The sequence below is a fragment of the Rhinatrema bivittatum genome, chromosome 6 (genome assembly GCF_901001135.1).
Source record: "Rhinatrema bivittatum chromosome 6, aRhiBiv1.1, whole genome shotgun sequence".
Taxonomy (NCBI): domain Eukaryota; kingdom Metazoa; phylum Chordata; class Amphibia; order Gymnophiona; family Rhinatrematidae; genus Rhinatrema; species Rhinatrema bivittatum.
This window is the reverse complement of record NC_042620.1, coordinates 293,666,362-293,682,187: the sequence shown is the minus strand read 5'-3', so window position 1 is coordinate 293,682,187 and position 15,826 is coordinate 293,666,362. Positions and strand designations below refer to the sequence as shown.

At 45.6% G+C, this 15,826-nt stretch overlaps 1 protein-coding gene across 1 annotated transcript; it reads right to left on the bottom strand.

The window, feature by feature from the left end:
- Nucleotides 1-11,139: 11,139 nt before the first annotated feature.
- LOC115093300 lies at nt 11,140-14,019 on the bottom strand. Its single transcript, XM_029604955.1, has 2 exons — nt 13,849-14,019; nt 11,140-11,787 (listed from the first exon to the last, which is right to left on the bottom strand). Exons 1-2 carry the CDS (start codon nt 13,982-13,984, stop codon nt 11,201-11,203), a joined length of 723 nt encoding a protein of 240 aa, XP_029460815.1. The 5' UTR covers nt 13,985-14,019; the 3' UTR covers nt 11,140-11,200.
- Between the last annotated feature and the right edge of the window lie 1,807 nt (nt 14,020-15,826).

The following is a 15,826-nucleotide window of genomic DNA, read 5'->3' as shown; positions in this document are numbered from 1 at the left end:
CTTTTCTATACCGTTGTTAAGTTATGTACCATCACAACGGTTTACAGTAAGGCACAAAATACTACTGAGTAGTATGTTTTCGTAAATTATACAATTATATAAAGTGCCCTCAGGGTTCCGGTTACAGAAAATTTCAATATAAAAGACTATTTTGATGATTTATCTCGAGCTTTGTCCATTTGAAACATGTCTCCTTGATAATTTACCTGTCGCTCGTTCTTGTTCTATATCTAACTTTAAAAGTGAAACTTCAAAATAAAATCAAGTAGAGACTTGGTGCCGGTGTTGATGTTATATTGCCTGCTTTTACTTACTTTCTTTATCTCTGTTTTCTTTACAAAAAGCTTGTTTGTATAGCCAGGTTTTTAAATTTCTTTTAAATAGTTTGAAGTTTCTCTGCAATCTTATCTCAAGCGATATTGTGTTCCATAGTAAGGGACCGGCCAGTGACAATGCTCGCTCTCTGACCTGGGTCAGTCTTGCTGTTTTGACAGAGAGGACGGTTAGTAGTGCTTTGTTAGCTGATCTTAGGTTTCTATGTGGCATATGTACGCGCAGAGCTGTGTTAAGCTACTCGGCTTTATCATCATGGATTAGTTTATGTATTGTGCACAGTAGGGATGTGAATCGGGTGCCCCATCATTTCTGCTATCGGGTTCGTGTGGCCGCGGGAAAATCTCGGTTTCCTGCGGATCGGCATTTTTTTTTTAGTGAAAAATTGTTTTTTCAGCTTAGTGCGCACTAAGCCGAAAAACGATTTTTGACAAAAATTTGGGGGAAATGCGATCGTTTCTCATTTTTCACGAATATTTGACGAATTAAGAAATATTGTATGATATTTTAATTCGTCAGAAAAATGATTCACATCCCTAGTGCACAGTGTTTTATATTGTATTCTTTGTTCTATGGGTAGCCAGTGTAGTTCAGCTAGTGTTTCGGTAATATGATCTCTTTTCCTTTTACCAGTAAGTACTCTCACGGCAGAGTTCTGAAGTATTTGGAGTGGTCTTATGGCTGTGTATGGTAGTCCTAAAAATAGGGCATTGCAGTACTTGGTGCTTGCAAATATTAGAGCCTGCAGTACTGTTCGAAAATTATCTTGTGTTAATAAAGGTTTTAATTTCCTTAGCACCATTAGCTTTGCATATCCTTCCTTTACTTTTAGTGACACGTGTTGTTTCAGGCTGAGTTCTGGGTCAATTATTACTCCAAGGTTCCGAACCTTATCTGCTAATTCGATTTTGTGATTGTTTTTAAGCATTATTGGGGTTTGTATTAGTTCTAAATTTTTCCATTCTAAGTGTAAGAATTCAGATTTTTCAATATTTATGACTAGTTCCATTTGATTTAAAAGTTGCTTAATAATGTCCAAGTAGATGTTAGCTATGTTTAATGTTTTTTTGATGGTGTCATCAATTGGTAAAATTAGTTGTATGTCATCCGCATAAATGTAATGTATGATCCCAAGGCCCGCAAGAAGATGGCATAAAGGTAACGTAGATATTGAAAAGTGTTGCAGATAGTGCCGATCCTTGAAGTGCCCCTGTTTCTAACTTGACTTTTTTTGACATTGTGTTTTTGATCTGTACCTGGAAGAATCTGTTGCTTAGAAATGATTTGAATCAGGCTAATGTGTTGCTATGTAAACCTATTTCTTCTAGACTTTTTATTAGTATTACATGATCCACTGTGTCGAAGGCTGCTGAGAGATCTACCATAATAAGGATGTAGTGTTTTCCACTATCAAAGCCTCTTAGAATATTATCAGACAGTGAAAGTAGTAGGGTTTCAGTGCTATAATGTTTACGAAAGCCATGTTGTGCGGGGTATAGGATGTTGTTGTCTTCTAGATGTTCTGCTAGTTGTTTTTGTATTGTTTTTTCAATTAATTTGGCAATTAACGGTAGATTTGAAACTGGTCTGTAGTTGTTCAGGATTAGGGGATCCAAGTTTTTTTTCTTTATGATTGGTTTAATTATGGCTTCTTTCAGAGTATCAGGGATTGTGCCTTCCTTTAGCGATAAGTTTATAATTTTTGTTAGTGTTGGGGCAGTTATGTCAGCTAGCTTTTTCATGTCCATGATCGGTATTGCGTCAATTATGTGGGGTGCTGGGTTTAACTTTTTTAGCATGGTTTCTATTTCTGAACAGGATGTTTCAGTGAACGAGGTCCATTGTGTAACGTCTCTTGAGCACATTTTAATCTCTTGTTTATTTGTCTGGAATTTTGTCTCTTAATTTCATAATTTAGTCACTAAAGAACTGTGCTATTTCATTGCATTTGGTAGGTTCTGGGGAGAGTTAGTTTTATCGTTTGTGAGGTCATTGATAATGGAGAACAATGTTTTTGAGTTGTTGGAGAATTTTTCTATTTTTGAGCTGAAATATTGTTTCTTTGCGTCCAAGATTTTTTGCTTGTAGTAGGCCAGGTGTTTTCGGTATTTAACTAGGTTTTCTGTTGTTTTATGTTTTTTCCATTCTTTTTCTTTTTTCCTATGATTTTGCTTAATCTCTTTTATTTTTTGGTTGTACCAGGGATTTGTTTGCGTGGGTTCTTTGATGTGTATATTTTTGGTGGATTTATTTCATCTGCTAATTTTTTTGTCTTATTAGCCCATGCAGTTGTTGCTGTGTGGCAGTCGTCATGGTTAAAGTTTGTTAATGTTTCTTCTAATTTGTCTTTCAGGGTTTCAATGTTATAAGGAGGACGGTATTTAAATTCAATTGGTTCCTTTTTTTTTTTTTTATCTCTAGTGGTCCTAAATCTTTTATAAAAATAAGCATATGGAATAACATTACAGTCACTGGTAAGATATTTAAAAGACCTGATTTTCAAAAGCATTTACAAGCTTAAAATTGGGTTTTACATGTGTAAATGCACTTTACCCATGCTAAATGACTTTTAAAAACTGCATTAATATATGCCATTGAATTGTCCATAGATTTTACCCGCGTTAAGTGCACTTAATGCAGGTAAATGGCTTTTGAAAATTGCTACAATAGTATGTTACATTCAGTGGCATAACCATGGGTAGGCCTGGGTGTGTCTGTGGTCCACCCACTTTGGGCTCAGACCCACCCAATCAGCATTGCCCAGTGGCCCAAGAAGAAGCCCTGTCACAGGATCTTAGCAGACTTGCTGGCCATGCACATCCAGGGAGCAGTAGTTGAGAGGAGGACCAGGCCCCCGAGACCACCAGTGGACCCATCCCACCGGTGGCTGAGAAGAGAAGTAGGACAGGAGGCTGGCAGTCGAAGAAAAAAAAAACTTCATAAGAAGGCGCCCATTTTCCTGCTACTCCAAGTGTAATGCGAGATACCGCAGGCAGGCACAAGAGGAGAAGCAGCAGCAGAACAGGCTCCACCTTTTGCTCCTGATGGGGAGTTTACGCCTGTGTTTTGTGTTCATCTGTATGTGTGTGTGTGTGTGTGTGTATGTGAATGATAGCCTGCCTAGTGTGTGTGAATGGTAGCCTGCCTGGGGGGGGGGGGGGGGGGGGGGGGGGGGGGGGGGGGGGGGGGAGAGAAGGAGTAAATGGAAGCCTGCCTGGGTGTGATTGTGTCTCTGACTATGTGGATGGTAGCCCGCCTGGGTGTGAGTGTGTATGTGACTATGTAGATGGAACTCTACCTGGGGGTGTGTGAATGGTAACCTGCCTGGGAGTGTGTATGTGTGTGTGTGTGTGTGTGTGTGCTTGAGTGTGAATGTTAGCCTGCCTGGGAGTGTGTGCATTTCTGTGTGAATTGTAGCCTACCTGGGTGTATGTAGGTTTGTGTGTGAATGGTAGCCTGCCTGGATGTGTGTGTGTATATGTGAATGGTAGCCTGCTTGGGGGTGTGAGTGTGTGTCTGAATGGTAACCTCTCTGGGTTGGGGGTGTGAAATGGAGCCTGCCTAAAGAGCTGGGGGTTGTGAATGAGAGCCTGCCTGGGGGTGTGTGAATGGAAGCCTACTTGGGGGGAGGGGAGATGTGAAAGGGAGCCTACCTGGGGAGTTGTGAGTGAGAGAGAGCATGTGGAAGTGGAAGCCTGCATGTGAGAGTGGGAGCCTGTGTGTTTGTGTGAGAGTGATAGCCTACATATGAGAATGAGAGCCTGTGTGTATGGAAGTGGGAGCAGGAGCCTGCATGTGAGAGAGAGCATGTGAGAATCTATGTGTTTGTGTGGGAAAATGAAGCTGTGTTTGAGAGAGCATGTAAAAGTGACAGCCGGTGTATGTGTCTGTGAGGGAGAATGGGAGACAGCATGTGTGAGTCTGTGTGTGTGAACATGTGAGAGTGAGAGCTTGAGTGTACACATATGTATGGGACTAGGAGCCTGTATATGTGAGAGAACATGTGAGAACTTGTGTGTTTGTGTGTGAGAAAGCATGCAAGAGTGAGAGCCTGTGTATGTCTGTAGGGGGCGGATGGGAGCCTTTGTGTGAGAGACAGGATGTTAGAGTGAGAGCCTGTGTATTTTGTTTGTGGCAATGGAAGCATATGTGTAAGAGCATGTGAGAATGAGAGCCTGTGTGTGCGTGTGTGGGAGTGGGAGCCTGTGTGTAATGTGTATGTGAGAAAGCATGGAAGAGTGGGATCCTGTGTGAGATAACATGTGAGAGAGTCTGTGTGTGAATGAAGAAGGAAGGAAAGAAGACAGGAGGAGAGAGAAGAAACAAACAGAATAAAAGAGACCCTGAAAAGGAATTAAAAAAAAGACAAAGGAAAAAAAAGACTGGGACCAACCAATTAGAAAAATAAGGTCAGACAACAAAGGTAAAAAAGTTATTTTGCCTTTCGGCAATTGGAATATACCATCTTTGGGAATGTGCATTTCTTATATATTTGTGTTTCTAATTTGTAGTCCCTTATTCTGTATTAGGTAAGGGTCTGTCTGTGATGTGCATGTGTGACAGAGATGCAGTTTTTTGGCTAGCGTGCAATTTCTTTGTAGGGATTTATAGCAATCCAGTTTGTTCTGTTTGTCCACTAGGTAGAGTATTCGTGTTTTGGAGCCTGGTTTAATGCGTACGTTGCTGCCTTTTCATGGATAAGCTTGCTGCTGTTTGAGTACTGAGAGCTTCTGCTGTTGTGGTATGCTAAGGTTCTAGGTATTTATTTATTTTGCAGGGTTTGTGTTACGTCACAAAATGTCTGGCAGTGAAGGGAATTTGTTTTGCTGTCACTGAGGAGACACCGGAAGTTGATTTTTTTTTTTTTTTTTTTGCTTAGCCTAATTCTGTTCTGCACCTGTTGGAAATCTATTTATAATGATTATTGTGATAATTGCTGTTTTATTGTAGTTCTATGCATTTTTGGAAAGAGGATTCATAAAAGAATACCGTATTTTCCGGCGTATAAGACGACTGGGCGTATAAGACGACCCCCAACTTTTCCAGTTAAAATATAGAGTTTGGGATATACTCGCCGTATAAGACTACCCTTCTGTGTCACTACATAACCATACTGTATGTAATACCCAGTATACAACAACCAGCCAATCACGGCAAGTGATGTACCTTACCGGCGATGGCTGGTTGTTGTATACAAATCCTGCTTGGATTGGTCAGCAATCCCTGCCTGCCCAGCCCTCCCTGTCTCCAAGACTATCAGAGCGGTAACGCATCCCTCTGGCCCACCCTTGTATCCTATTACCGGTATCTCCTTCTCTGCCTCTCAGATCTCGCTCCTGAGGACTGCAGTGAAGCGGCGCAGACGTGCATGTGCGAGATCTGAGAGGCAGAGAAGGAGGAACCGGTAATAGAGATGTGAATCGGAACCGGAATCGGTTCTGATTCCGGTTCCAATTTACATCGTGGTTTTTTTTCATCCGGCCCGATCGGGTTTTTTTTTTATCGGCTGCGCCCGAGCTGATAAATAAAAAACCCACCCCGACCCTTTAAAACTAATCCCTCAGCTTCCCTCACCCTCCTGACCCCCCAAGACCTGCCAAATTAATTAAATACAACCCCCACCCTCCTGACCCCTCCAAGACCTGCCAAATTAATTAAATACAACCCCCCACCCTCCTGACCCCTCCACAAGATCTGCCAAATTAGTTTTCTACAACCCCCCCCACCCTCCTGACCCCTCCAAGACCTGCCAAAAGTCCCTGGTGGTCCAGCGGGGGTCCAGGAGCGGTCCGGGAGCGATCTCCTGGACTTGGACCGTCGGCTGCCAACAATCAAAATGGCGCCGACGGCCCTTTGCCCTTACTATGTCACAGGTGCTACCGCTGCCATTGGTCGACCCCAGTGACATAGTAAGGGCAAAGGGCCGTCGGCGCCATTTTGATTGTTGGCAGCCGACGGCCCAAGTCCAGGAGATCGCTCCCGGACCGCTCCTGGACCCCCGCTGGACCACCAGGGACTTTTGGCAGGTCTTGGGGGGGTCAGGAGGGTGGGGGGTTGCAGTAAATTAATTTGGCAGGTCTGGGGGGGTCAGGAGGGTGGGGGATTTTGTTCGATTTTTTTTTTTTTTTTTATATTCGCTCCATAAGACACAGACATTCCCCCCCCCCCCCCCCCCCCCCCACACACACACACACACACTTTTGGGGGAAAAAAGTGCGTCTTATGGAGCAAAAAATACGGTAATTATTCACCCTATAAGACGACCCCTGGCGTATAAGACGACCCCCGACTTTTGAGAAGATTTTCAGGGGTTAAAAACTCATCTTATACGCCGGAAAATACGGTATATTGATATTTGTTTTATTATATGATTGGATCTGATGTTTCTGTTAAGTGTTCTTTGTTTACAATTTACATGATATTGTGCATTTATAAACTGCAATACATTTCAAATAAATTAGTGAAGATTAATAAGGCATTTTTAATGTTGGCAAGTGCTTGAAGTAATAGAATTAAAACATTTTAAAATGTCCCTCATGCATGATGGCTGTTGCAGACTACTCAGAAATCCATTGCAGGGGTGCATGCTAAGGCATTATTTATCGATAAGAGTACAACTAGTGGGGCCTAGATCTGTATGTCTACTGCCCACCCTTGTTAACCTTGGGTCCCTCCCAAAAAAATTCAGTTCGGGCTATGCCACTGGTTACATTTACATGCAAAACTCATTTGACAATTCATCTAATAGATTTTATGTAAGTAAATGGTTTAATTTTGAGCTAAAGTTGACTGTTAATGGAAGCTGCAAATGGTTCTGTTAATCGAGACACAGATACACTAAACTGTGGCTTACTAGACATGGTTGTTACATGCTCACATGTATTTGCAAAGACATAAGAAAGAGGATGGGGTAGGGATTTTTCCTTTCTTTGAATCCAACCTGAAATCCCCCCACCTTTCTCTAACCCACAAGAAACAAGGAGAACTAGACCTATTTTTGGATTGTATTGATTGTGATCCAGGCACAGAGCTGAGTGGCATCAGATGCAAACTGTCACATGATTTTAGATCATGATCCTGCATCACATTTTTTCCGGCTGCAGAAAATGATCATGGAAAAAAAAGCCCCAATCATTAATTAAAGAGGTTCTAATTACTACATTTTGACTGAAACACAGAACCAGAGAACAGAACGGCAGATAAAAATTAAAAAAAATGACTCTGTAATACTTCCAAATTTGCATTCATGGAGTTTTAGGCTTTCAAAACCTACAATGTAACTGAACCCTGTCCACAAGCTCAGAATTTAATTTAAGGTGACTTAGCACTGCAGCAGAATGGGAGGAAGCCTTTTGAGAATAGGCAGCATGACTAGGAACGATTTTTTTTAATATATTTTATTTGGCAGGCAAAGAAAACACAATCATTAAGCTTCATTATTTTTCTTTCTGATATAGCTTATATTCATGAGAATAAATCAGTGATGCAAGGCATTTAAATTCTCCTCCTGTTTATCCATGCCCTTTGTTATGATTCTAAGTACATTGGGGTCCAGCTGTGCTTATCTTTATCAGAATCCCCATAAGACATTGCAACGATGAATCTAGCAGCTGCTGCTGAAGAGTAGACATGGAGCACCATTTTGAAAAAAATGGGAGGGGAGAAGAAATTGCCCATAACAGAAGAATATATTTTTGTTTCAAAAAAATGTAAAAACACAGAAAATAATTATATATTGGAATAACAATTATAGGAGATTTAGTATTAAGACTCAAAGATGACATAAGAGAAATAAGAAACAGGCAGGTTGGTATCTTGAGGGATGTATTGATACTGTCTCTTTAAGCATGTTGCTACGGGAGCCGGCCGCAGAGGTCCACGACCAGCCCCCTGCGCCTACCGGCATCGCTGTGCCCCCTTCGCGGACCCGGGAGCCTCGCGGCGGCAGGAAGCCACCACCGGCACACCCTGCTGCGCTGCCTTGCTGCTGGGCCTCCCTCGTGGCCTGGACGAGGCCGGGCCCCGCTCGGGCCTGCTAGCTGACCCCAGCCTCCTACGCGCGCACACACGCCACGTGTCCCTATTTAAAGGGATCACCGCGGGAGGAGTCGGGGCCTCTCCTTCTGGGCCTCAGACTATTTAAGGCACGGCCTGCTCCCCTGTACTATAGGGTACTCCCTATAACTTAGTATACCAGTCCCTCAGCCTTCATGTGAAAATCAGTTAGATCTCCCAGTATCACCATTTACCGGGAATATAAGGTTTACAGTCTCCGTGTTACCATTCTTTCCTTGTCACAACAGCAAAGATACTTTCTTTTTCCAAATCCATATCCTCCCCACACCCTCAGGGACAGGCACAGCCCTCCTAGATTCTTCTTCAAGTTTAACCCCCTTCTGCACACACTGTAAAGAAATGAGGTTCACTCCATTAGACCTTACTCATGACACATTGGGGCCAATGCAATATTTAAGCTAGATTTTAAAAGGCCCATGCGTGCTTCTATGTGCATGCAGTTCCCAGCGCGCATATATGGACATGGCTATTTTATAACATGCGCGTGTCTGCAGGAGAAGTGGCTGTCAGTGCAGGTTGGTATAAACAGACACCCAGTACAAGCGTCCATTTTCTCACGCAACCGGCACTATATGCACACACAAGATACACAGCCTGGACCATGTATCTTGTGCATTTATATTGGGCGCTGAGAATTTTTTTTTTTTTTTCTGGAATCTACTTTCTGTGCTTCCTCCTACTTAGTATTGCGATAATACTAATAGGAGAAATCACAGAAAGCAGGATTTTCTATGAATGAGCCTTTGAGTGTGGCATACATTTATGCCAGCCCCAGGCTGGCGTAAAATCGCCGCGTTGCAATGGGCGCATTGGCCACGCAGGATATTTTTTGCATTGCGGGTATTAATAGCCTCATCTACATGGAATTTGCATGTGATCAGTGCTATTAGCTATGCGACAGTTTGGATATGTGTTTTGGATGCGCTAATCCCCTGTGTTGCATTGGGGGTTATGGATGCACGTCCAAAATGTGCGTCCAATCGCGTGTTAAGCTGTGCGCTAGCTGCAGTGCACGGTATTGCATCGGCCCCCTTATGCATAAGTGTCTGCAATCCAGACACATGCAGGCTCCCCCTGGCATTTTGCATGCTTTGGTTCCCTCTTGGTGTGCTCCTCATCTCGGACCATCCCATTACTATTTCCTTCTGGTCATTTTCCTCGAAGAAAGGAATCACCATGGGTCCACCTCTAATCCTATAGTTCTTTCTTCTGGGGGAAGAAACTCTCCTTCTTCCATGACTTTGGGTCTCTCCCCTTAAGCGGAAGAGGCCCTGCAGGACCCCACTACATTCTGGGGTAGTCCCTGGGCCCACCAGCCCACAGGATGGCTACTCCAGGCCACTACATTCTAGAGGTCCCTCACTCCAACTCCAACTTGGAAGACATGTGAGCAAAAGGGGGCAAGCTCCCACCCTGTCCCCCCATGTTTGTAGCTCCCACTAAACCTTTGTTACCCAGTAAGGGAAACTCACGTTCTTAAAGCGACACACACACACCAGTCCTTAACCCAGACTATATTAAGATATTACATTACAATGCTCAGCTCTAGCCAAATGCCATCTAGTGGTCATTTACTAGTACTACATGTTCACACATTCAACACGTTTCCCAATCAACCATGGTAATTCCCGGTTCTTCCTCACCCAGAATATCTTTTACTACTAGACACGAAACAGAAGTTCAAATTTGGGGATCTCTTAACAAACAGGAATACAATAACTAGTTGTAATTTTACACTGTAACATGCTAATGAGAACCACTGTGGAATCAAAGCAGAATACACACAGTTCAGAAGTATTTACTACTGACTGGCATCTAAGCCTTGATTTACGCACAAAGAGACAAGCTCTTACTGCATTTTGGACTGCTCCCTCTCTTCCTGTGGGACATGCTCAAACCGGTCAAGTACTGAGAGTTGGCAGCTATTGCCTCTCTATGTTTGCACAGTCAGCTGATGATCATGAGTATGTTCTTAAGTAATGTACTTATTTATTTGATTTTTACATTACACCTTTCAATACTGGATTTCTACAGGAACTAGAAGTCCATGTATGCATTGAGAATAAAGCCAGGACTGGCTCAGCCTCTCCCTGCAGACATGGAGCTGTATGGTAATGTTACACCCTCCCCCGTCACCAGCCCAGATTTACCTCCAAAAGACAGGAGCAGAGGAAGAGGGACTGCAAGCACCTCCGATTAATCAGGGCTCTTCATGATGAAGTCTGGCAGCAGTTTCTGCACTGATAGGAATGAAATGTCAGAACCACTGTCATGCACTGGTGCCTTGAAGTAGGGTTTCTCAAGCCAGTCCAGTTTGGTTTTCAGGATATCCACAATGAATATTCTATTAACTTGTGGATAGAATACCCGCTCGATCCTCCCTACCCCCTGAAATCAATATACTCCACACAGTAAATGGGATTAAATAGGCCGCAGTTTATTCATAACTCTAAACCCGAGCCCTTACAACAGCAAAATACAACTCCCAACTTCCCCCCCCCCTCCACTTTTCCTCCCCTTTCTCCACCACCGTTTCCCTAATGGTGAAGTAACAATACCCCCCCTCCCCGCTCACTCCGCCTCGTACCAGCGAGAGTAAGCTAGGTACCGAGAACCAAGCCCCTTTGTTCTTTGGTCCCCCGTGTAGCTGCCCCCCCTGCTACACGAGGCTTGCCCCCTTTCCCCCCCCCCCCCCCTTCCGCCAACCCCGCCTTACAAATTCCTCTTGGGCTCGGGTTTTTCCTCCACAAACAAGTTGAAACTCAACTTGTTCCCCCCCAACTGCGGCCCCCTACCATGCTGCTACCTCCTTTTCTAGCCCTTCCTGTATGGCATTGTTAAACATGTCCATACCAATCTCTGATAAATGCACCCCGTCCCCTGCAAACAATCCCGCTTCCTCCATCCATGACCACTGGTGTCTAACCCAGAAGCCTCCCTGCCACCCCATCCATTTGCCCATCTGCCTATTTAGCTTTTTAATACCTATCCTCCAGATTAATTCCTCCCTGTTACGCAGCCGGATAATTATATCCGACCAACCGATTCTCATTTTAGGCCATCTTATCCACAACTGGGAAATGTCCTTCTTCATGCAAGTGAGAAGTTCCCTGCATGTTTTGTATCCAACGTCGTTTCCGCCCAAGTGAATGAGCAGCATGTCCGGGGCGCCCCACATGTCGATCCTCTCGTATAAGAAAGGCAGGAGTTCTTCCCACGTCATTCCCCGCTTACTAAACCAGGCCAAGTTCCATCCTTTTTTGTTTAACTCTAAGTTTTCGCCGTAAGGCCGTTTCAGCGCTCTTCTTTGCGCCCTGTGAATGTATGAATGGCCCAATATCCAGGCACATCCTGTGAAGTTCCGTGACCCCTTTGGATCTGCAACAGAAACACACAGCGTTAACATCAACCACCCCCCCCCCCCCCCCCCCCCCGTTCCCCTTCTTTTACCTTGATTTCCTCACGAATGAATATAAGACCGAAAAGCGCTAGACCGCCACCTACCTAACCCTTTGATTCCCTTATCCGAGACGCCCGCTTCCGCTGCCGAGGTTGCCGCTCCTATCCTGAAGGAATGTGCGCTGTATACCCTCACGTCTCTACCCATGTTGCCCAACACCACCCTCAATACACTAGTAAACTGATGGGCTACCATTCTCATGCATCAGGAAAGCTCCGTCCCTGTTGGGCCGCACCTCTGCATACTGTTCCGCTAGCCTAACCGGATATATCTTCCAGTTCGCATCCCGTTCCAATCCAACAACTGCTCCCCGCCCTCCCTGATCCGTTTTAGATTTTGCAATGAAAAGCCGTACCTCCGCCTCCAATAACTGAACAAACTGTCACTGAATCCTGGTGTCTTGGACACTGCGGCTAGATAAGGCTACCAGCTCGCTGACCCTTAAAGCTCCAAAAAATGCCCACGAGAAAGCCACCTGAAATAACCGTACCTCAAATCTAGACCAGCAAACTTGCGGCAAACCTGCCAGTATCTGCTCCATTTCTTCATATCTAATGGGACGTCGTACGTCCTCGACCTTACCTAGCCCTCTCTCCCATCCCTGTAACAATTTCTTGACCCTGAAACTGCTAATTGGACCACCCCACCCGCGGATCTTCTGAAAGAACGCAAAACCCGCTAAATGCGACCTCACTGACGCTACCGAATACCCTCCCCTCCTGGCCCATAAAATAAATTCCCCAACTAAACGCTCCTACACCGGACCTGCTGTCCAAGCCTGAACTTGTAAGAAACCTATCACGGTCTTGGCTCCTTGCATGTAGGCCTTCCAAGTCGCTGGGGCAATGGAATAGCGTATCAGCTCCCATTCCTCATCGTCTCCCCGCCCAACGCCTGCCACACGCTCGTCATTCCTCGTGTATCTCGACACGCCTGCAAGTATATGAAGCATGTCCGTGTCGCCTTAACTCCACGGTTACCTGTCTTCCCCTCCCATGTATTTGATTTACTTTTTTTTTTTTTTAGTATTTACCCCCTTTCCCTTAGAGCAATCACCCCCCCCCCCCCCCCTTGTTTAACTGCGCTTTCCAGTCTTCAACGGTTTTTCGACCTGGACCGACTGGGCTGTCATGCACTTAACCGCTGGGTGCGCACCATTACATGCGGAGCACCCATGCCGAAACTTACACTCTGGAAATAAACATGTGGCCCGGTTGAATCTCCAGCATACGTCTGTACTGGCCGCCATCTTCCTCTCGCTCGTTTTCACCGTTGCCCCCGATACCTTATCTACACTGAAAGGACCTTCACTAGCGCTAACCCCTTCAGTGCTCACTGTGCCCCCGCTTCGTCCACCTCTGCCAGTCCCTGTCCCCTTATTAGTCATTTGTGTCAACCATAAGTTAATGTCCTGAGTACCCCATGACATGAATTTATTCCCTGTCATTTTTTCCCTAAATCGCTCATCATAATTCAACCATGCCCACCCCTCATAATCCTTGCATGCGCCCAGGATACTATCACAGTAAGACAACAGCGCTCCATGTTGGCCTGTCTGATAAATGCCCTACCACGCTGGCCAGTCTGAGGAAACCCCTTACCCAGTTGATGACATTCTTGGGAATTCGTGTGCCGGCACTGCTGTCCCTTTTCTTCTTCTTACCCTTCTTGCGCGACTGCTGCCGGCCCCGCCGTCCTTCCAACAATCTAAATATATTCACATAATCTCCTTTTCTTAATCCGCAGCCGCAGTTTCTTAGGCACCCCTTCCCATAACTCTGTTAAAGACGCTTGGGCCGCATGTCCCATGTCCTGACAAGGTCCTGCCCCTGAGATTCCTCGCTGCTGTCCTGAGTCACCACTGCCTGATGTGGACGACTCCGAAGAATCCGAACTATAATTGGAACTCCCCGCATGCTCCCTCCTCCTCCTGTTCCCTCCTTGTCCCGCTGCTTTACCCCCAGACCCTTCATCATTACCTGTTCTGTATCCTGGAGCCGCTCTCGTCGCCTCTTCAGGCTCTCCCCTTCTAGCCAACCAGGCCTGCAAACCGCTGTGGGATGACGTCTCGTACCCGGGCTGCTCCTTCCATGCCTCCCGCGCACGGAAATCCATGTCCTTCTGACCAGCCGCACCTGTGAAGGAAGACAAACCAGCACCAACCTCCCGCCCAAATATTGGTTCCCCACTTTCACTCCCGCGGTACCCTTGATTCCCGCTCCACCCTGGCATATTCCTCCCCCCTTCCGCCTCCCTCAGGTCCCAACCCCTGTACCCTGGGGGCCTTGCGTCCCGGAATCTCCACCGCCCTCTTCATCCTTCAGCTCAGCCTGTGAGCCCAGCCCCCGCTCCCTGCTTAACGCTGGGCTCACACCCCCTCGTCCCAACCTCAAGCCTCTGTGGGCTACTATAGACCGTCTGCTGGCATCTATCGCGGCCCCACACACCGCATTCCTCGTTCTCCTTCCCGGCCTTCCCTGCTCTTCAAAGGTTACCCGCTGCGTGCCTCGACTTCTCCCTCGCACGGCTGGTACCGCTCCAGTACTCCCTCTCGTGCTCCCTCTTCCTTGCCTGCTCGAGCTGGCCGCGGCTCTTCCTGAGCCTTCCCGCTCTCCCTTCTCCGGCGCCTCCTGATCTCGCTGCTTCTCCCCAAGTTATAGTCGCTGCGCAAGACAAGCTTGCCCAGCTTTCTTTTTAATAATGCACTGTATGCGGTTGCTGTCCTGCTATTATTGTACACTATTTTGTTATGCTTTTATTGCTATGCTTATAAGCCACTCTGAAGCTTTGTGAAAAGAGTGGAGTGCACATTTAAAATAGAAATATGTATGAGCTAAATTTGCATGCATTATCTCTACTGAATTCAAATCTCTTGTCATGCACATTCGTTCTGGATGTCCCGAAACCCAGACTGCCTAGGGAGAACTCCGGGACCAACTTGAGAAACACTGCTTGAAAGCATGCAATATCTCTAGCACTGAGTAGCTTTAAGATTCAGATAACACAGAGTAGCAACCTATCAGTTTACTGAAGCAGTGGAATATGTTTAGCACAGATACTCAATATACATAAATCAATAGCATAGCTATCCATAAAATGTAGTTTGAAATCCTCAGTTTGGATAGAATAGCCTAAAGATATGATTCTTTAAGGTAGGGTAGTTCAGTTTTTCTCTCCTTAAGAGAGCAATTAAAAGCTCATTATGTGCATGCAGTCTGTGAAAATGCTGTATCCTACTGTTCACCAGGTGCGGCGGCTTCCTGCAGAGCTGCACTTCTGTTGCTCATTTCTGTAGTTTTGTTTTTCTTACCAGCTCCAGTATTTGCAGCAGTATTTTATACAAACAAATGAAAGTATTAAGATACCTTCTTAAAGTTTCTCAGAACTAAGTTAATTCAGAGTCTCTGCTCTCAGCTACAGCTGTTCCTCTGCATGGAATCTTAACAGGACCTCGCCTTATTCGAGTTCTAGTGGAGGAAATGAGTAGGGGTGGTCACAAGGGATGGGCAAGCAGGGCATGGTGCCAAGCTGGTGAGGTGCCATGCTGCCCTTTTGAGTCAGCCTGTGAGGCTGTGAAGGGGGGGGGCACCAAAGCAACCATTGCCCCAGAGGCTCTGTTTTTCTCCAGCAACTGCCCTTGAAACGAGCTTGCCTTGACCGCCAGGAGATCTGCTATCCCACAATCAAAGAGAATCCCACAGGTTGATTGGTTACAAAAGATGGCTCCCGGTCATCAGGGTCCCAGTGGAGCAGGCCTAGTTTTGCCACTTTGCATGCAGGGACCGGGCAGTTGCAATTTCTCAAAGAAAAGCAGGACTGCCATAGATGCCAAGTGGGGAAGGTCAGGATTATAAAGGCCTGCAATGGTCCGGTGTCTCTGGCTGCAGCCCAGATGTTAGGGTTTTGATTGTGTAGCACAAACCAAGGAGGGGGCTGTTGACTGTGCATCAGGAAACC

Bases quoted from the DNA above. Each gene is read 5' to 3' on its own strand.
- LOC115093300 (XM_029604955.1), bottom strand. From the start codon at position 13,984: ATGGATTTCCGTGCGCGGGAGGCATGGAAGGAGCAGCCCGGGTACGAG. The intron at 11,788-13,848 runs GTAATGATGAAG...TTTCTGTTGCAG, and splicing joins GGCTCCAGGATACAGAACAG to ATCCAAAGGGGTCACGGAAC.